The 22,499-nt window shown below is 36.1% G+C and overlaps 1 protein-coding gene across 5 annotated transcripts in view; it reads left to right on the plus strand.

Moving 5' to 3' along the window:
• The window catches only part of LOC140526994 (utrophin-like), a 262,618-nt gene that overhangs the window by 112,656 nt on the left and 127,463 nt on the right, over positions 1 to 22,499 (plus strand). For all 5 annotated transcript variants that reach the window (XM_072643607.1, XM_072643609.1, XM_072643608.1 and 2 more), the window contains one exon: positions 6,242 to 6,335. In XM_072643607.1, coding sequence (XP_072499708.1) covers positions 6,242 to 6,335 — 94 coding nt within the window. The remainder of the gene's footprint in view (positions 1 to 6,241; positions 6,336 to 22,499) is intronic.

The following is a 22,499-nucleotide window of genomic DNA, read 5'->3' on the forward strand; positions in this document are numbered from 1 at the left end:
AATCTTGCCTTTGTCAATCAAGAGTCTTTAGTAGGAGCAAAGTTCAGAAAGGAGGGTTTCTTTAACTTGAAAGGGTATATGTATTTGTTTTGCTAATGTGATTCTATTAGTGTGTTGTAATCAGCAGTACAAAACTCAGTTTGTCTGTTTTTTAATCCCTTACTTTCTACATAAGCCACACATCCTCTTTTCCTATCCTCCCTAAAGGTGAAGATATGTGTTTCATATACCTGGCATCATTGGTAAGATGTTCCAGCCTATTTCTACCCATTGCTTCTCTTCTTTTGCTCTCTGATTCTTTACAGTCATGGATGTTCTGTGAATCTTAGCAGTATGGCATCATCAGAATTTTATTGGTGTTGAAAAGATGGGTTTTTCTATGCATACCATTTGATCCAGCAATATCACTACTAGGGCTGTATCTCAAAGAGGTTTTTAAAACAGGATAAACCTATTTGAACAAAAATAGTTAGAGCAGTTCTTCATGGTGGCTAAGAATTGGAAATTGTGAGGATGTCCATTAATTGGGGAATGGCTGAACAAATTGTGGTTATATAATTGTATGGAATACTATCATGCCATAAGAAATGATGAAGAGATTGGTTTCAGAAAAACCTGGAAACAGTTACATGAACTGATACAGAGTAAAGAGTAGATCAGAACCAGGAGAACCTTGTACACAGTAATAGCAATATTGTATAATGAGCAACTGTGAATGATGACTTAACTATTCTAAGAAGATCCAAGATAGTCCCAAAAGACTCATGATGAAAACTGCTTTCTTCCTCCAGAAAAGGAACCGATGGCATCTGAATGCAGATTGAAATATAATATTTTTCCCTTTCTCTTTCTTTTCTTTACTTCTTTTTCTTTCTTCCTTTCTTTTCAACAAGGTGACTAATATGGAAATGTTTTACATGATTACATATATATAACCTAATCAAATTGCTTACCTTTTCAGGGAGGGAGAAGAAGAGGGATTAAGGGATAGAATTTGGAACTCAAAACTTACAGTGAATGTTAAAATTCTTTTTACATGTAATTGGGGGGGGAAGTAAAATATTTAATTCATACAAATACTAAAAAAAAAAAAAAGATTATACAGCTAATAAGTTTCTGAGACCTAGTGTAAGTTTGGTTTCTCTGGAAAATAAAAAGAAAAGGTGGGTTTTTGCATCCAGTTTGGCACAAGTGAAATCAATGAGGCTTCCACATGCTGTCTAGGCTCATTTCTTCCTATTCATTTTGTGTCCATCTGCAATGCCCAGTGAAGATTGATATGCTTACTTCTGGGCTAATTCATCCAGCTCCCCAAGCAACTGTATATCATCATCTACACAGTGCATTTTCTTTTTCCTTGTGTCATTTTTTTGGCTCATTTCTTCTGAGTGATTGTAGATATCACCGAGGAGGCCATAGCAGAAGAAATGTTGCAGGGTCTGATGCAGTCATGATTATATTTGCTCACATTCTTAAGAATATCTTTCCGGATTGACATCCATATTTTATGAGACTGTCAACTTCATGAGGAATTTGAACTTTATTTCTCTCCCATTTTAACATAGTGCTCCTCACAGAGGAAAAATGTGTTTGTTGTTGTGAAATAACTAAGTTTGCACTTTTGATGGTTAGAAGTAGCATTTGGTGTGTACCTTGTATTTCAGCATTATATAGGAATGTACCGTAGTCACAAGCTAAGATTAGGTGATAATTCATCAGTTGTCCTACCTGTAGGAGAAGCTGTGGTCCTCTCCTTGTCCAAAGTGGTCTGGCCCTTAAGCAGTGATCTTTTCTAGAGACATACCTTAGAGACTTTGAATTACATTTAGTAACAGATGTGTCTGTCATCAGAAGAAAGCTCACCTTTTTACATTTCACTCACTGTATTCCTCATAAATTGAAGGCCAAGGAGACAAATTTAACCCCAAATATTTCCAAAATGATGTTTTCTATGATTTACCATTTTTATCTTCCTTATGCTTTCCTAAGACAGGCCTTTAATGAATTGACTCTCACAGCAAATACCAGTACAACTGATATAGTTCATATAGCTGATGGAAAGAGAAAAAGTCCATATTGACTTCATAAAGTCATTGAATTTTAGGTTTGGAAAAAAACCCTAAAGATGATATAGGTCAAAAACTTCCTTTCATGTTTTATTAATTTTTTAAAAGTTTATGTTATTTTTATTGATGCCCTTTGTTTTTTAGAATATGTTAATTTCTGAACATATCCCTTCCTCTCTTGCCCAATGAGCCTTCCCTTCTAACAAATATTTAAAAATAATGTTCATTGGGAACCTGATACATTTCCAGTTCTTTGATGCCTTAGAAATGCCCATCCTTATTTTATTTTATTTTTATTGTGTTCAATTTTATTTTTATTTTCAGTTCTAAATTCTCTTCCTTCTTCTACTCCTCTGCCACCTTTTTGAGTAGGCAAAAAATACAATACCCATTATACATATGACATCATGCAAAACATATTACTACCTTAACCATGTTCAGAGTTGCTGAGGTGGCAAAAATAGTGGAAAACATATACTTCATTTTTCATTCTCAAGTCCATCATTTATCTGGAGATAGATAACATTTTACATCATTAGTCCTTTGAAATTGTGGTGAATCATTGTATTGCTCAGAGTTATTAAGTCTTTCATATTTAATTATTCTTGCCATATTACTGTTTAAACTACTCTTGTGCTCCTTTCATTTTACATTAGTTCATCCAAGTCTTCCCAGATTTTTATGAAACCCTAGCAACCCTCATTTTTAAAAGGTAAAAGAGCTGAGGCCCAGGGAGATGCTAAGATCTCTCCATCCACAAACATACCTAATTAAGAGTCGGACAAAAGATTTCTCAAAGTAATACTAGATATTGAGGTAGTCTTTGTGTCAGAGGTACCCTTCAAGTGTGAAAGGGCCATGAACCCTTTGAGAACATCTCCATACTCTGGCTCACTAAACCTGGAAATATTTGAAGGTATTCAGTAGTCACTCAAGGGTAGCCATTAGCTTCTTTTAAAGCCATATAGGTTTCACAAGACTTCAAAACATAGAACATATTTATTTGCACTGAGCCCATAGAATCAAGAGCTAATATTGACCCCACTACCTCATTTGTCCCCTCAAGCTCCCATCATACCAGGACATGTGTCTTCAATTTGGAAGAATAAATAAGTGAATGAAAAAGAATTTATTAGGTGCTTAGTATGTACCAGGTGCATACCAGGTGCTACATACACAGATACAAGTCAGCAACATAAATCCTGCTCTCAAGGACCTTACATTCTAAACTGGTTTGCAAATGTGTTTTCCCTGAGAACACAGACTGTTTTTTGTCATTCTTTGCCATTGCTTAGCACAGTGCTTGGAACATAGTAGACGCTTAATAGATGACAGCTGACTGGCCTGTTTCTGGCCATGATTAGGTGCAGTCTCACGTATTTGGCCCTGTGTCGCAGGGTCAGAGTCAGAGTGTCCTAGTGGGAGAAGGAGAAGAACTAGAACATTTAGGTGATGGCTGAGTTTTGGAAATGATGAGGACGTTTTGGTCTCTCATTTATGTCATCTTCTTTCATTCAGTCTTTTTTTAAGTTTCAGAGAGTCACTTCCATTCTTTTTCCATTTAGTTTTCCATCTCTTGTCTACTTACTCCTTGCATATGTCGTCAGGATTAGACAAATTATCTAGGGCCGTTTTTCCTTGTTCTCCAAAACATAGGTGGAGAAGGAGGAGGAGGGCAATCTGGCAGCTCTTTTGCTGCTCAGTGGGAAATTTGTATATGGCTGCTGTATTGACATAAAAGATTTCACCTCTTTCACCTCCCTGGAACTACTTGACTTTACTTAGCTCAGATAATGTTAAGCTACGTGAAAGTTTAATTCATGTTCTTTAAACTCTCCTATATTTTACTTAGTCACGCATATGTAGGCAGTTACATATTCTTATTAACTATCTGAGTTTTGAAATGTAGAGGACAAAAAGACTCCTGCTTGTGGAATTTTAGCTACATTTCTTAGGCAAAAAGTAGTGTTCTTTTTCTCCAGCATGACTGAACAGTCTCTTTTTAAGAAGTACTACAATACTTGATTAGGAGTTTCGCAATCTGTTTTTGTTGCGCAGAATATTAGATTGGGACCACCTTTATTAAGCACCCACCATATACTGGGCTCTTTGCTAGGCTCTTTGAGGTCAGGGGACTGTCTTTTGCCCTTCTTTTATCCCTAGCACTTAGTATCCTAGTTAATGTTTATTGACTGATAGTCAGATCTTTAATTGTGGTGATTTGGGGCAAGGAAAATGTGAATCACAGAAGATTTATTAATCTTCATATGTATAATCAATATCATATTTCTTGCCTTCTCAAGGGATGGGGGAGAAATGAGAGTGAGAGAGGGAATTTGGAACTCAAAATTTTAAAAAAAGAAATGTTAAGAACATTTTACATCTATTTGGGAAATATTTAATGGAATAAATAGAAATATTTTTAAAAGCTCCTTTAATTAAGACAATTTTTCCCAATTAAATTTTTTTTAATCAATGAAAATTTGCCTTATCTGCATCCCAGCATCTCTCCCAGCTACTCCCTAACCCACCCTCAATATAGAAAGATAGACAAAAACAAGATCTCTATCATAAGCAGGTACGATCAAGCAAAGAGAATTCCTCCTCAGGCCATATTCCCCCTTCTCCTCCCAAAAAAACAACCTAGTTTGTACTTTGAGTCCATCACCTGGTTCTCGGGAGGCATTTTCCATTGTGAGTCCTCTAGAATCATGGTTGGTTGTTCACTGTGTTGATCAGAAATTCTGAAATTTTCTAAGTTGTCAAACCTGATTTTTCAAACAGCATCTTTTCTTTCACCTCATATGAAATTTTTTTCAGAGACAGTAAAATACACTAATAAAATGGAATTCTTAACATTTTGCAGGTTGTTTTCTTAGGGCCCATCAGGTAAACAGTGAAATGACAAAAAAGCTAAGAGGACTTAGAGTATGTGCCTTTTGGGAATTAAGTCTCAAAGTGGTCAAGAGTAAGATATAGAGACAGTGAATGCTGTTGCTCAAAACCGTTAAAATTTCAGAAAGAATCCTGTGGAATCTGAACGGCTACGTAAAGAATCTGAAATGTCTCTCAGCATCCCCCACCCCACTAGTTTTTCAAAAAAGTATATTCCTTAATATCATCATAGGGAAAGTGACGATAGCAAAGCATTCCAACTCCACTTTAAAGAGAAAATATTTAAACTTAGAAGTGATCTTTTAAGGTCTTTTTCAGTCTTTTTATTCCATAAAGAACTGTTTTCTGCACTGCTAAGAAGTGCATGAAAAATTTTAAGAGGGTAGCAAAGCCTTAAAAACAATTCCACTTAGTTGATGAAAATATTCTTGTTGGGATCTTTTGCTATGGTCATTAGATAAAGATTTTAAAATTATATACAGATAACTGTGGGCTCAAAACGGTATCTAGCTTGGCCTGTGGCAGTGTAGTGACTTCATCACCAACCATTTTTATAGGTGCAGGGGTTAAAACTTAACTCTACTTTAAAGAATGAAAGTGTTAAAGACTAACTGTACTGAGAATCATAAATTTGCATTGAAAAAGCCTGGCAAGGAAAATGTTGCATTTGCCTCAATGTGAGATGGAACATATTTTAAGATAATTGGAGACTGAGTGTTTTAATGTCTTCTCTTTAATTTAGATTTTGTGTAGTTTAATTTGTTTCTACCTCTTAATTTCTTTCTTTTTTTTAATTTAATATATTCTAAAGAATGTAAAATACTTTTGGAGATCTCATTACCACTTGTGAAATTGCCTTCTTTTGTTCCATTGGATGTAATTTTTTTGTCACCCTGTATGACCAAAAAAAAAGTGTTAAAATAGGTTATTATATTTTTGCAGTCTCACAGTTCGAAATGAAGACTCTAAAAGTACATTTTATATAAGATCATGTACAGTACAATAATTTCTGTTGGGTGAATATTTTACACACATGATCATTTTTCTTATATTTGCGCATTTATGTCCTGTAAGAATCATCTTTTTAACCCAAGTTCATTTTTTTCTCATTTCTCTGATTTGTAAAATTTACATTTTTCACTTATAAACTGAATTAAATTCTAGCTATTAGTCTCTCTCTCAGCAGGTATGGGTAGAGGTGGTAAAAATGAAGAGGATGCTCCATTTTCTTCTGTACACAACATTAAGTTCTGACAAGATTCTTGTTTTACTTTGCAAAGGTATTCAATGAGGAATTGAAAGAAAAAGAACTAAGCATATTGAACGGTGTAGATGAAGCTCAAACATTCCTTTCTGACCTGCAAACTAAAATGGGTGAGTTGGGGTTTTTTCATGCTTTCTACCAAAGAGATGTTGGAAGTGTACAAAAGTAGTAGAATAAACTGAAGGGATAAAATCTAATAACTGAGTTCCTGAAAGATTTCCTTGTCCTCTTTTTTTTGAAATTAGTTTTTAATCAGATATTAATCATTCTTAAATAAACACCTGTATTTAAGATAAATTTAAAAAATGGAGGAGATGAGACCTGAGGTTGAACCTTGAAGGACAGACAAGGTTTCTACAGACAGAGGAGAAGGAAGGTAGAACATTAGTTATGTATGGTACAACTAGATAGAATATTGGACTTGGATTCAGGAAGAACTGAGTTCATGGCCTTTTTCAGGTACTCTTGGGGCCCTAGGCATGTCACTTTTCCTCTGTCTGCCTCAGTTTCTTCATCTTTAAAATAGGGATAATAATAGTACTTACCTCACAGAGTTATTTTGAGGATCAAATGACATAGCATATGTTAAGTGCTTTGCCATTCTTAAAGTGGTAAGTAAATGGGATGATGGTGATGGTGGTGGTGGTGGTGGTGGTGATATTTGTCACATAGTAAGAAGATTGGTCTGACTAGGTGAGAGAAGTATTGGGGAGGAGTGAGAAAGAAGATTTGGATAGAGTGAATGGTGCCAGAATATAGAGAAACTGAAAAAAAAGTAGAGGAATTAGTCTTTGTTATTTATATTATTTTCTAGTGTCATAAAATTTAGTGCCTACTGCAGGTTTATTTCTGTCATAATCATACTACCCTGTCTAGAAATATGACCATTACTTTTTATAGTTACTATGTATATAATAAAACTTGATATTTTCATGGAGCTGAACTTTTACTGTTAATTCCCCAAGTATGGGGTCACATATATAATGGTCCTTCATTTAAAAATATTTGCTGCTGCTGACAATAATTACAGTTTCCAAAATAACTTAGAATACATAAATACATACATACTTATATGTGTATACACACTTATAAAATCTATGCATTTTACTAGACTATGGTTATGACATTTTTAGTCATATTAGTTTATCATTATGAAGTTGTGAATATTCTTTAGCTTGATTAATTTTCATACTTTTTCATCCCCAATATAATTTTCTATCATTCTGGTTATTTTCTGTTTAAAATAAAGGGAAAATTATGATTCATTTTTTATATGTTGATTCCTTTTTTTCCATTTCTTTTTACAAGTAGAGAATGTTATACTTTAATTATGTTGTGTGATACTGTAAATGAGTCTTGAGGGTTTGAGGAGGAGGAGAGATCTAGGAAAATAGCATTTTGGTTTCTTGTCTTTTTGACTAATTCCCTTTTTCTACTCCGCAGTAGGTATGGATCTCTCAGAATGTGTATGTGTGCTGTGTAGGAGTTTGGGCAGAATCTCTATGCTAGGGATTTACAGCTAGTCAACTGGGAATGGGAAGCCATTGGAATTGGTTGAGTAGTAGAGTCAAATGATCTGATCTGAAACTAAAGAAATTACTTTGGCAGCAATATATAGAGTGGATCGGACTGATGAGAAACTTGAGGCAGGCAAACAAATTAGATGGCAGTTGCAATAATTGAAACTAGAGATAATTCAGGCTTGAAATACAGTGTTAAGTGTGTGAATGAAGAGAAGGGATTGGATGGGAGAAATAAAAGAAAATAAAAATGTTAAGATTTGACAACTGATTGCATATGTGGAGTAAGGAGGATGAGGAATAATGCAGAGATTACACATTTGAGAGTGGAAGGCTGACAGAAATAAGGAGCTTTGGATGAGGAGAGAGGGCTTTTAAAAGATAAATTGTTCAATTTTAGACTGGTTGAGTTTAAGATAATTATAGGACATTGGACTAGATTTGTAGATCTGAGAGTTAGTTAAATCTTTGGACAACTTATGAGGTTACCAAGAAAGTCTGTAGAGGAAAAAGAAGGCCCATGAGGGAAAGAATGTAGAGGGTGTTGTCTGTGATGAGCGTGGGGCATCTCCACTTCAATATCGTGTTCTGCCCATAAGCTCAGTATATCAATAACTGAACTATTATGTTTTCTTTTCTAAACCTTTTGTCCTTCCCAGCTTTCTAAAATGTGGCAACACCATTATCCAAGTCGCTCATTGAAATCACTAACTTGCTCTAAATATGTGTCGTGTTTCTCCGTCTCTGGAATTTTGTTCATAATACTTCCTTCACCCGAATTGCCTCATCAGTTTCTGTGCCTCCTTTGTGCCTACTGAGACCCTTACCCATTCTCCGGGGACCAGATTTAATTCCAGCTTCTCCATGAAGTCTTACCTAAGCCTTTTAATTGGAAATTATTTTGTTTTTGTCTTATACATATACCACATTCTGTTCTATATTTATGTGGTTTTCTTATATTCAAGATTATGGTATAAACTCCTTGCAGATATAGCCCCTATTTTATTCATCCTTTCATCACACCCAACCCTAGGCACTTGTTGGATGCTTATCGGGTACATGGACAATTGAATGAAAATGTGAAATTGTTACATTCTTCACTAGATGTAATCATTAAGATGATGTCTTAGATAATTCAGGGCTGGGACATACATCTCCATACCAAATGACGTAACATAGCATGTCAATTATTTTTCTTAGATATGATTCTCTTTTCTTCAGTGCTTTTGCTGATTGCTCTCATAAATATTCCTTGTCACAGTGTACAGGTGTACCTTTTTTCATGTGCACTTCTGTTTATTGACTTCGTTTCTTTGAAAGAAGAGAAGTAGCTACAAAGTAGATGCCTTGCCTTCTTGGCTATCTTTTCCCTACTGAAAGTACACATTTCAGTGGATCATAAGGTTATATGCTGCCATGACAATTGATGACCTTTTTCAGTTGCACTCTGGATGAAGGTTTTTTGAATGTGTTGTAATTTGAGGTTTTTATTATCATATGGAACTTAAAAAATAATTATCTGCTTTCAAACCCCTAAGGTGTAACTGCAGTGAATTGCTCTTGTGAGAAGAAAATTATAGTGCATGAAAAGCACAGTAAAGTAAAAAGCTGTTTTCTTTGCCAGGAGTTCTACCTATAGACGAACAGTATATCCTTCCTGAAATAAGGAAGCCTCTTGTTGACATAATGTAATTATCTTGTCTTCAACTCTCATGACAACCAAAAACAAGTCTTCTCAGAAAGCTACTTGACTGACTGAAACTTTCCAAAGCATTTTTTGGTTGTTTTATGAATGATATAGCATAGGTCTGTTGAAATAAGTAGATCAGCAGCCTTGATGACCAATTACTTGATAACAAAGGTTAGTTTAATGGACACATCACTTTAAATTAATTGGTCGCCATCTGTTGTTTCTTCTATAACTACAACAACTCTAGCCCCATAAATCACATTTGTCTCATAAAAAAGATGGCAGTCATTTACATGTATGTTTCTTATTGTAGTCAGCATCTGGTAGGTTACTTCCTGATCAGCTATAAAAACTAAAAGGATAATGTGCACCCTTTATGGGATGGCATGAACTCCTAAAGAATTGTATTTTTCTTCTGGACAAAGCCTGAATTTATAATAGTGAACTCTAAGGGTTTTACCATTTTTTTTTAATTTTATTTTTATTTGTTAATGTTTAACAATCACTGCCATACAATTGAGATTTTATCCCCCCCCCACCTAACCCCCACTACCCCCCTCCCTCCCCACGACTGCATACAATTCTGTATAGATTCTACATATACTTTCCTATTGAGTGTATTTTCACTATAGTCATGCTATGTAGTCAGACTAAAATAAATGAAAGAAATCGTATAACAAATCAGAACATGATACACAAACACATACACATACACAAACATGATCTGCTACATTTTGTGAGTGACTTCCATATTTCTTTCTCTGAGTGTGGAAGGCATCTTGCCTTGAGAACCACCTTTGGGATTTTTTTTTTTTTTATAAGAAGTTTTTGCGTTATTACAAAAATCCAAGTATACCAGAAAAAACTCTCACATACTGTGGTCGTTGCTGTGCACAAAGTTCTCCTGGTTCTGCTCCTTTCACTCAGCATCAGGTCATATAAGTCCTTCCAGGCCTCTCTGAAGTCTTCTTGTTCATCATTTCTTATGGCACAATAGTACTCCATTACATTCATATACCATAATTTATTCAGCCATTCCCCAATTGATGGACATCCCCTTGACTTCCAGTTTTTGGCAACTACATAGAGTGCTGCTATAAATATTTTTGTACATGTGGGACCCTTTCCCATTTTTATGATCTCTTGGGGATATAGTCCTAGTAACGATATTGCTGGGTCAAAGGGTATGCACATTTTTGTAGCCCTTTGGGCATAGTTCCAAATTGCTCTCCAGAATGGTTGGATGCGCTCGCAGCTTCACCAACAATGAATTAGTGTTTCAACTCTCCCACATCCTCTCCAGCATTTATCATTTTCTTGTTCTGTCATGTTTGCCAATCTTATAGGTGTGATGTGGTACCTCAGAGTTGTTTTGATTTGCATCTCTCTAATCAATAGTGATTTAGAGCATTTTTTCATATGATTATAGACAGCTTTAATTTCTTCCTCTGAAAATTGCCTGTTCATATCCTTTGACCATTTATCAATTGGGGAATGACTTGTATGATTATACATTTGGGTCAGTTCTCTATATATTCTAGAAATGAGGCCTTTATCCCCGAGCTTAGCTGTAAAAATTCTTTCCCAATTTACTACATCCCTCCGGATTTTGGTTGCATTGGGTTTGGTTGTGCAAAAACTTCTCAGTTTAATGTAATCAAAGTTATCCATTTTGCATTTCATAATGCTTTCTATCTCTCCTTTAGTAAAGAATTCTTCCCTTCTCCATAGCTCTGATAAATATACTATTCCTTGCTTCTCCAGTTTATTCATGGTATCAATCTTTATACCTAAATCATGTACCCATTTGGACTTTATTCTTGTGTACGGTGTCAGGTATGGGTCTATGCCTAATTTCCGCCACACTGTTATCCAGTTTTCCCAGCAATTTTTGTCAAACAATGAGTTCTTATCCCAGAAGCTGGGGTCCTTGGGTTTATCAAACAGAAGGTTGCTATATTCCTTGCCTACTGCATCTTGAGTGCCAAGTCTATTCCACTTGTCTACCTCTCTGTTTCTTAGCCAATACCAAGTGGTTTTGATAATTGCTGCTTTATAGTACAGTTTGAGGTCTGTTAGCGCTAGGCCACCTTCCCAAGCATTTCTTTTCATTAGTCCCTTTGATATTCTGGACCTTTTGTTTTTCCAAATGAATTTTGATATTATTTTATCCAGCTCTAGAAAGTAATTGTCTGATAGTTTAATTGGTATGGCACTAAATAAGTATATTAATTTAGGTAGAATTGTCATTTTTATTATATTAGCACGGCCTACCCATGAGCAACTAATGTTTTTCCACTTACTTAAATCTGACTTTATTTGTGCAAAAAGTGTCTTGTAATTGTGTTCATATAATCCCTGGGTTTGTTTTGGCAGGTAGACTCCTAAGTATTTTATACTGTCTACCCTAGCTTTAAATGGGATTTCTCTTTCTATCTCTTGCTGTTGGACTTTGTTGCTAATATATAGGAATGCCGAAGATTTGTGTGGGTTTATTTTGTAACCTGCAACTTTGCCAAAGTTGTTTATTAATTCAAGTAATTTTTTACTTGAATCTCTGGGATTCTCTAGCTAAATCATCATATCATCTGCAAAGAGTGATAACTTAGTTTCTTCTTTGGCTATTCTTATTCCTTGAATATCTTTATCTTGTCTAATTGCTACAGCTAACATTTCTAGTACCATATTGAATAAGAGTGGTGATAATGGACAACCTTGTTTCACCCCTGATCTTATTGGGAATGCATCTAGCTTATGCCCATTGCATATAATGCTTGCTGAAGGTTTTAGATAGATACTGCTTATTATTTTATGGAAAGTTCCCTTTATTCCTACATTCTCCAGTGTTTTTAGTAGGAATGGGTGTTGTATTTTGTCAAAAGCTTTTTCTGCATCTATTGAGATAATCATGTGGTTTTTGTTAGCTTTGTTGTTGATGAGATTGATAATGCTAATAGTTTTCCTAATATTGAACTAGCACTGTAATCCTGGTATGAATCCTACCTGATCATAATGTATTAATCTCGTGATAAGATGCTGTATTCGTTTTGCTAAAATCTTATTTAAAATTTTTGCATCTATATTCATTAGGGAAATTGGTCTATAATTTTCTTTCTCTGTTTTGTCTCTTCCTGGTTTGGGTATCAAAACCATATTTGTATCATAGAAAGAATTTGGGAGGACTCCTTCTTCCCCAATTTTCAAAAATAGTGTATGTAGTATTGGAATTAACTGTTCTTTAAATGTTTGATAGAATTCACTTGTGAATCCATCTGGCCCTGGAGATTTTTTTCTAGGGAGTTCATTGATGGCTTGTTCAATTTCTTTTTCTGAGATGGGGTTGTTTAAGTATTCAACTTCCTCTTCTGTTAATCTGGGCAATTTGTATTTTTTAAAATATTCATCCATCTCGTTTAGATTATCGAATTTGTGGGCATAAAGTTGGGCAAAGTAGTTTCTAATTATTGTTTTAATTTCCTCCTCATTGGAGGTGAGTTCACCCCTTTCATTTTTAATATTAGTAATTTGATTTTCTTCTTTCTTTTTTTTAATCAGATTGCCCAAAGGTTTATCAATTTTATTAGTTTTTTCATAAAACCAACTATTGGTTTTATTTATTAATTCAATAGTTTTCTTAATTTCAATTTTCTTAATCTCTCCTTTGGTTTTCAGTATTTCTAATTTGGTATTTACTTGGGGATTTTCAATTTGTTCTTTTTCTAGCTTTTTCAACTGCAAGCCTAAGTCATTGATCTCCTCTTTCTCTATTTTATTTATGTAAGCATTCAAAGATATAAAACTTCCCCTAATAACTGCTTTTGCAGTATCCCATAAGTTTTGGTATGTTGTCTCACTATTGTCATTCTGTTGAATGAAATTGTTGATTGTTTCTGTGATTTCTTCTTTAACCCAACCCTTCTTTAGAATTAGATTATTTGATTTCCAATTGATTTTTGGTTTCTCTTTCCATGGCCTTTTATTACATGTAATTTTTAATGCATTATGATCTGAAAAGGATGCATTGATTATCTCTACCTTTCTGCACTGGATTGTGAGATTTTTATGTCCTAGTACATGGTCAACTTTTGTAAATGTTCCATGTACCGCTGAGAAAAAGGTATATTCCTTTCTATTCCCATTTAATTTTCTCCAAAGATCTATCATATCTACCTTACCCAGCGTTTTATTTACCTCCTTAACCTCTTTCTTGTTTATTTTGAGGTTAGATTTATCGAGTTCAGAGAGGGGGAGGTTGAGGTCCCCCACTAGTATAGTTTTGCTATCAATTTCTTCCTTCAACTCCCCCAACCTTTCCTCTAAGAATGTGGATGCTATACCACTTGGAGTATACATGTTTAGTAATGATATTGCTTCATTGTCTGTGGTGCCTTTTAGCAGGATATAGTTTCCATCCTTATCCCTTTTGATTAGATCTATTTCTGCTTTTGCTTTGTCTGAGATTAGGATTGCTACTCCTGCCTTTCTTACATGAGCTGAAGCACAATATATTCTGCTCCATCCTTTGACCTTTATCCTATGTGTATCCCCCCGTTTCAGATGTGTTTCTTGTAAGCAGCATATTGTTGGATTATGGCTTTTAATCCATTCTGCTATCCATCTCCGTTTTATGGGAGAGTTCATTCCATTCACATTCACAGTTATGATTACAATCTGTGTATTTCCCTCTAACCTCTTTCCCACCATTTGTGCTTTTAGCTCTCCCGTCTCCCTTCCCCTCCTCAATAGTATTCACTTTTCTCCCCCTCCTCCTGCAGCCTTCCCCTCCTTCTTTTAGCCCCCCTCCCTTTCACTCCCCTTTACTCTTATTGCTTCTTTCCTCCCTTTTATCCACCCTCCCCTTTCTTCCCCCTTCCCCTCCTACTCCCTATAGAGCTAGTTAGGATTATCTACTTAAGATTATTGTTCCCTCCTTTGAACAAATCAGATGAGAGTACCTCTCAAACAATGCTCATCTCCCTCCCCTCCTTCCCTCTACTATAGTTTTGTACTTCTTCCTGTGATATAATTTGCCATTTTCTGCTTCCCCCTTTTCACACCTCTTGTTACAATCCCTTCTCATACTTAAATCATATTTTTGACATGACATCATTTACTTTGTACCCATTCCCTCTACATATATCCCTTTTATCATAATAGCTGCACAATTCTCAAGATTAACAGGTATCATCTTCCCTTATAGAGAAGTAAACAGTTTGCCCTAATTGAGTAGCAAGTTTTTATTTTTGTTTTTTCCCCTCTGTTTACCTTTTTATGATTCTCTGGAGACCTGCATTTGAAGATCAAATTGTCTATTGAGTTCTGGTGTTTTGGTCAGGAAGCTCTGGAAATCCCTTATTTCGTTGAATGACTTTCTCCTTGCCTGAAATGTTATGCTGAACTTTGCTGGGTAGTTGATCCTTGGTTGAAGTCCCAACTCCTTTGCCTATGGAATATTGGGTTCCAATTCTTTCTATCTTTTAATGTAGAAGCTGCAAGGTCCTGTGTGATCCTGACTGTGTGTCCTTGATATTTGAATTGTTTCTTTCTGGCTGTTTGTAGTATTTTCTCCTTCACTTGATAGCTCTGGAATTTGGCAACTATATTTCTTGGGGTTTTGAGTTTGGGATCCCTTTCGGGAAGGGAATGGTGGATTCTTTCGATGACTATTTTGCCCTCTGAGTCTAGTACTTCTGGGAAGTTTTCCTTGATGATTTCCTGGAAGATATTGTCCAGACTCTTTTCTTCATCATGGGTTTCTGGCAGGCCAATAATTCTTAAATTTTCTCTCCTGGATCTATTTTCCAGGTCAGTTGTTTTTCCAATTAAATATTTTACATTTTCTTCTATCTTTTCATTCTTTAGATTTTGTTTGACTGATTCTTGTTGCCTCATTGAGTCATTAGTTTCTACTTGCCCAATTCTAATCTTCATCGTATTGTTTTCTTCAGTTAGCTTTTGCATCTCCTTTTCCATCTGACCAATTTTTCCTTTTAAGGAGCTATTTTCTCCATTTAATTTTTGTACTTCTTTTTCCATTCAACCAATTTTCCCAGTTAGGTTTTGGGTTTCCTTTTCCATCTGATCAATTTTCCCAATTAGGTTTTGGGTTTCCTTTTCCATTTGATTAACTCTTCCTTTTAGGGAATTATTCTCTCCAGTTAATTTTTGAACTTCCTTTTCCATTTGTTCAATATTCCTTTTCAGAGTGATGTTCTCATCAGTGAATTCTTTTTTTATAATTTTAAAATCATTGGCCAGTTTTTCTTTTATATCCTCCTTCAGATGTTCCAGGTAATCTAGTTGTGCTTGCTAGAAATTCATAGTCCCATCTGAGGTTTCAGATGGAAGTACAGTCTCAGCTCTGACCTCTTTGGTGTTTGTGTTTTGGTCCTTATCCCCATAGAAAGATTCTATGGTTTTTTCACTTTTTGTCTGCTTTTTCCGATTCATGATGTTGGCTGAGTGTTGTAGCTTCTGGTTCTTTCAGTCAGAAGATACAGATCTTTTAAATTGAGCTGATGTGTGTCTAGGCTAAAAGCAGGCTTTTTTTTTTTGTTGTTTTTCCCAGATCAACCCTGGGGTTAGCTTGTTAGGTGTGTGGGAGGGGTGGTCTGGTCTCAGGAGATCTCCTCAGCTGACCTGAGGCAAAGGCAAGGTCAGGGGATGGTGATCCCAGCTTCCCTATTGTCTTCCCTTTTCCCCTGGAGGGCTGGGGCACGCCTAGAAGCTAATGCGTGTTCCCACCCCTCCTGGGGCTCTTCTCCCGGCGCTGAGGCTTGCCTGGGTCTCAGTGCGAATTTTCTCTGCCCTGGGTTGTCTGTCCTTCCAGACCGCCTCCGCCACAGTAGGAAGAATCCCCCTTTGCTATTTTTCTAGCCTCTGGTGTTATGAGACTATTTGCCCCCTTCTGCTGTTCCCGCTGATCCAGAATTTATCTGGGGAAGAATTTTATGGTTTTTTCACGGTCATCAGGGGGGAGGAGAGAGCATTTACTGATCACTCCGCCATCCTAGCTCCTGGAAGTTCAAGTAGTTGACTTACCGAAGTTTAGTCTTCAGGCTGAAGGTTTCAAGGGCTGCTGCGCTGATGTCTGGCTCTCAGCGGCTCTCACTGGCTCGGTTTGGCCTGTCTCCTGCTCCGCTGGTTTCGCCCACCACTCTCGGGCTTCTCAGGTCCCTTCTGCCCTGCTGCGCTCACCACGCTGCGCTGTGCGCTGGGGGCTTATCCCCGCGGAACAGATCCTTCCCGTGGACCTTCCAGTCTAACCTGGGCTCCGAATCTGTCAAAGTCTGTCACCCACTGGATTCTATACCTCCAAAGTCTGGTCAGATTCTCCTTTCAGAGATATCCAGAGGAGTTTTTCCAGGAGCTTAGGTGAGTCGTTGCTTTCACTCTGCCATCTTGGCTCCGCCCCCCGAAAATCCCATTTTTTTAATGTTCTTTTGGAATTCTAAATTCTTCTTTTCACTTAGAGTCCTCCTTTAATTACCTCACACAACATAAATCAGAAAACTGACCAATGTCTCAGAGTAGCCTAGCTTGTATAGAGGTCAGATGAATGTTGCTGTTTGAACAAACACTTTCCTCCCCCTAATGTTTAGTGGTATTGAATAAGGAGAAAGAAACAAATTTGAGAATGAGATGATCGGAACAGAGTTATCCAAGCAAGGGTAAGAGAAGTTCCTCAAACATTTCAGTGGGTAGATCTCTCTTTGGTTTTATATACATTAGATCTACTTTTGTATCTACTCACTTAAGGTTGAAATGGTGGTGTTTTCCCTGAGACACAACCATTCCCAGTTTTGGAATAAAAAAATCCTCTCTCAAAACTCTACTCCACTTCTTCTTCATGGTATGAAAGTAACGTGGGTTCTTAAAGGCAATGCCACCAGTGCAAAAACATTTTTTCTGGTTCTAGTAATGTAGGAACACTTTGAATATGTCCCTCAAAAACAAACTTGTCTGTTTTCTGAGGACCAGAGTACATAGTAAGCATTGTGAGCTGTATTTCTGAATGTGCCACTTGGTGAAGAATCTTTTGGACATAATAATTCATGCTGAAAAGGACAATATAAAGTGAACTCCCAGCCTTCTATGCTCCTTTTTGTTTATGTAATTTTACATTGGGCCATAGATAGTGAGCTGAGCCCAGAACTGAAAAGGAAACAAGAGAAGCCTAAATTGGCTTTGGGAAATTGCACAGTGCTTTTAATGACTAGAATCATCTCCTTAAAGCAAAAGTGCATCTGTGCCTGTGCCCCCAAAGTCATGAAACACTTCTTTCTCAACATAGGTAAAGTTGAAGGTCACCCAAAGGGCAGTGGAAAAATACTGTATATTACCAACCAGAAATTATATAGGAGAAGCTATGTAGAGGATGTAATCTGAGAGATATGTGAAGAGAAAAGAAAGTAGGTAGTCACATGGGTAGAGCAAAGAACCATTAAATGACCTTGTTTCTCCAAGCAGTGTCCAAAGAACTAAAGTAGATTACAAGAAAGAACAATAGTGGCTAAGAAGACTGGAAATCTAGGTTGGAAGCCAGGTGGCTGGATGGCTTTAAATATAAAGTGGAAGCACTTGTATTGTTTTTAATCCTAGAGATAGTAAGGAGCCACTAGACTTTATTGACCAGGAGAGTGACATCATCAGACACATAGTTCTCAGTAAGCTTGACATAGTGTTAAAGCTTTAAGTAATTCCAGATGCTCTTTCTTGTCATTTTCTTTTTTAATCCCAAGTCCTTGTCTTTGATCTTGACCTTAAAGGTTAAGATTTGTAAATATCTAGCTTACTTTCACTCTTCAGACCGAAGAAAGAACAGTTCCTCTTGAGCTCACTCTTGGTCTCTGGAACAGCAAGATTTTTGACCTGTCTAGGACTTTGGTCTACTTCTATTGGCTTTTTGTTAAAAGCAAAACAAAACTTCTGAGGAACAAATCTCCTTCACCACTTTCTAATATATTGGATTTTTTATCTCTTTTCCCTTATATTTACTGTCAGCTTTTGGTTCTTCCTGTAGCTTCTTCCCTCTTAATATCACTATTCTGTATTTTTCTTTGTCATATTATCTTCTCCCTGAAAAAATTTTTTATAACTGTTCTTTACTCTCTTCCCTCCTTATCATCACCCCTGACATCCCCTTCTCCCCATAAATCACAAATTATTATATCCTTAACCTTATTTATGCATTTCTAACACGAGTACTATGCCTTGTGTAATCCTGTGATCTTCCTTACAGACACATTTTAAAAGACTTCAGGATTACATTTTAAAATATCAAACTATTGTCCTTCATTTGAGTGATCTTATTTCGGTCAACAATTGCTTTTTGTTTTGGGTTTGTTTGCTTGTTTGTTTGTTTTGTACAGTCCATGAGACATCAGGGGTTACATGGGGCAGATGGCTTTTGTCCTCAAGTTTTTTTTGAGCCTATGTCTGGAAGTCTCATTTCTAAAATGGACAGTAGTATTTCTGAGTTTTAAAAAATGTATAAATAAGCCACTTGAGTCTCACTCAACAGGCATTTATTAGTGTCTGTTCTGTAATATGTAACTGGGGATACACAGAAAAGAAAATGAAACACTCTCTGTTCTTGCTTGGTTCCAATGTTCTATTGGGAGAAAAAACATGAATACCAATAAATACAAGACAACTGAAAGGAAATTCTAGGTTACTTTGGATAAGCTCTCCTCATCTCTTTTCCCATTTGAATTCTTCTTCCTCTTATCTGAGGAACCTGAACATACCTAAAATTAAAAATACAACTTGCAAGATAATAACTGTTAAACAGAATATGTTAGTTAGCTATACATCACTTCCTCCTCTTGCTCTGAACCATAGGAAGGGAATGTTATATGGAATGTTATAGATTTTCTCAACAGTAAATAGATATGTAAAAAGTGTCATTTATTTATTTCAGTAGCAACTTGACACTGGATATAGTGCTGGAATAACAAAGATCTAGATTCATATCCTGCCATTCGTATAGCAGCTGTTACCCTGGGCAAACCACTTACTTCTTAGAACCCCAGTTTTATGACACATCTCAAGGGTATTGCTGGACCCAAAGGTGATAATATATATGAAGCAATTCACCAGCCTTAAATAGCTACACAAATGCTAGTTATTAATACATAAAGATGCATGCACTGTTGGCAGAAAAAATAGAAATGCTAAAGAGTGACAGTTTTATCTTCTGAAAGGAGTGCAATGGAACTGAACTGAGAGTGAAGAGACGTAGATTATAGTCCAAAATCTGTTGCAAACTAGCTCTGTGATGTTGAGAAATCTATTTAACCTTCAGGGGTTTTAGTTTCCTCATCTATAAAATGAGAGGTTAGACAAAGTGAATTGATTCAACAAGAATTTCTGATGTTGCTAATAAATTAAGGCACTATGCTAGGCACTGGGAATACAAAAGCAAAATAAAAAAAATAGCTTTTGTTCTCAAGAAGCTTAAAATTCAATTCAGAGGAAAACACCATTCATATGTATAAAACATGCAAGATAATGTGAGGATGGAGAAAACACTAGCAATGAAAAGGATGAGGAAAAGCTTCTCTGAGGAAGTGACACCTAAGCCGAGAAGGTAAAAATATTAGACAATAGCTTTCATGGTAATTTTGGAATAAACAGAGTGTGAGGGCATGAGAGTAATATGAAGTAAGTCTAGGAAATTAAACTGGAATCAACTTGAAGAACTTTAAATTCCAAAGAGGGTTTTATTCTTTTTTTTTTTTTTTAACGCTTGAGACCATAGAGTGCCACTGAATAATTTTGAGTAGGAAAATGACACGCTTTATAAAGGTTACTTTGTCATCTTCTTGGAACTTGTATTAGAGAGGACAGAAACCAAGAACATTTAGTGCAATTGGGAAGCACTTGTGATAGTCCATTTGAAAGGTAATGCAGTAGGGTGGTAATTGAGAGAAGGTAGGGGGTGGGACATATTTTTTGGAGCAATAAATGACAAGCAAGTTAGGGAAAGTGTTTCTGATAAACTTTTGCTTAATGTAATGCAATGGTAACTGATTACACATGTGGGGAAAGGGGGCGGTTAAAGGAAAGCAAAAAGTCAAGAATGACTCTTAAGCTTGTGAAACCTGAGTAATTAGAAAGATGGTGGTTCCCACAATACAAACTGGGAAGTTTGAGAGAGGGATAGGTTAAGGGGAAGATACTGTGTTTCACTAAGCACATGCTTAATTCCTATGAGACCTCCAGCTGGAGATTTTGATCCCCTAAAGCTGGCCCTTGCTAGCAGTCATCATAAATTTGCTGATCACCCTAGACTTCACAGTTACCTCCCATGAAATTTCAGTTAGGTCTTCAGCTACTCCTGATCTTTTAGGCTCAAGTCTGGGAAGATTATTACGTTCTGAATTAATTTGCCCTTAGATCTCAATAGAAGAAGGGAACTGAACTTGGTGTCTGGGCAGAAGAAGAGAAATGTAGCCAAAAGTCAGGAATTGGATTCTCATCCCTGCTCAGGGGACTTAGAAGTGATCTAGGGATATATTGACAAAACCTTAGTTTGAGTTGTATCATTTGGAAAGATAACTCCTTTTCCCTTAAGTTTCAAATATAAAACTCTTTTATCTTTTGCTTTGTTTCTTTCATAATTAAAATTTTTTTTCATCTGTTTTTACTGCCTATCTCTAAAGTGATGTTGTTGGACTATCGGGGTAGGGAACCTATGACTTTGAGGCCACATGTTCTGTGAAGTTTCAATTCAGTGAAAGGGCCACATATGAGGACCTAAAGGGCTCCATGTAGCCTTGACTCTGTGGCTTCCCCACTCCTGGTCACTAGTTGATCTTTTAAGGTCTTTCAGCCCTTAATTTATAATCCTATTGTTCATTCTTTCTAAGTTTATATTAATGAGGTATTTCTTATATAAATTTGGAAAAGTATTTAGGAAACATTTTACCTAAATTTTTGTGTTCCGGACTAAAAGTTCCTTATCCTGATGAGGCAATAACAGCAATTCTAGTTCCATCTGTCTGTCACTTTCTCTAAATCCATTATTAGTTTTCCTTTTGTGTAGACATGGTTTAGTAAAATGTAGATTCCCTTCCCCTTTTCTGAATAGCTGCTGGAGTGGAGATAATGCAATAAACTGTATAAAAAAAAGAACCTTTTGAACAAAAAATCATATCAAGCGAAGACAAAAAGAGCAATGGCCAGTGTAGAATGTTTTGTCGCAGTACAAAGAAGCTGTGTGTTTCAATGCCAGATTACTTAATGACTGACTCATGAAAGGCGTTTCCTAATCTGAGAAAGATCATCATAATTAAGCACAGAAGTTTTACACTAGTCAAAAAAAATGAGTATGTAAAATATCTCTTAAAGAATCAGATGAATTATAAACATGCACAGGTGGCAGATGGAAACGTTATCTCCATCTCTCAGGGGCCTATTAAAAAACAGGTTTATAACTCATCTAGAATGATTTTCATCTGATAAATATCTTATAAGGAAGATAATAAGGTTTGCATTTTAGCAACACGACTTTTAACGTAAGATTGACTCTCAAAGATTGAGCTCTTGAAAGAAATGTATTTTATTTTCTTCCTTATTCTTGGTGTTCTCTACCTTGACCTTGACTCCTGCTCAGAATTTCTCCAGCATATTTATTTTCTTTTTATTTATATATGCATATTTATACCTCCATCATGGTGTTTTTCATTGAAGTTTTCAGCAGCTTTTCTGGGACTGTGATAAAGACGTAGCAGAATAGCATAATGGGTGAGACTGTTGGATTTGTGGATGAGAAGTTCTGGATTAAAGACCTGTGTGTGACACTTTGTGACTAGAAACAAAGTGTTCAAACCTTCTGAGCCTCAGTTCCCTTTTCTATAAAAAGAAAACAATGATATCTATGATATCTGCCATACTAGATTATTGTAAGACTCAAATGAGATGATGTATTTCAAATTCTCTATATTATTATCAATCATTGGTGGTATTATGGCCACATGGTATTATTGCCTTGAACAGGAATTAAGTGTGGCATGTTAGAAAGCCCAGTGACCTGGGACTCAACGGGACTTGTACCATTT

This window comes from Notamacropus eugenii, chromosome 2, assembly GCF_028372415.1.
Source record: "Notamacropus eugenii isolate mMacEug1 chromosome 2, mMacEug1.pri_v2, whole genome shotgun sequence".
Classification (NCBI taxonomy): Eukaryota; Metazoa; Chordata; class Mammalia; order Diprotodontia; family Macropodidae; genus Notamacropus; species Notamacropus eugenii.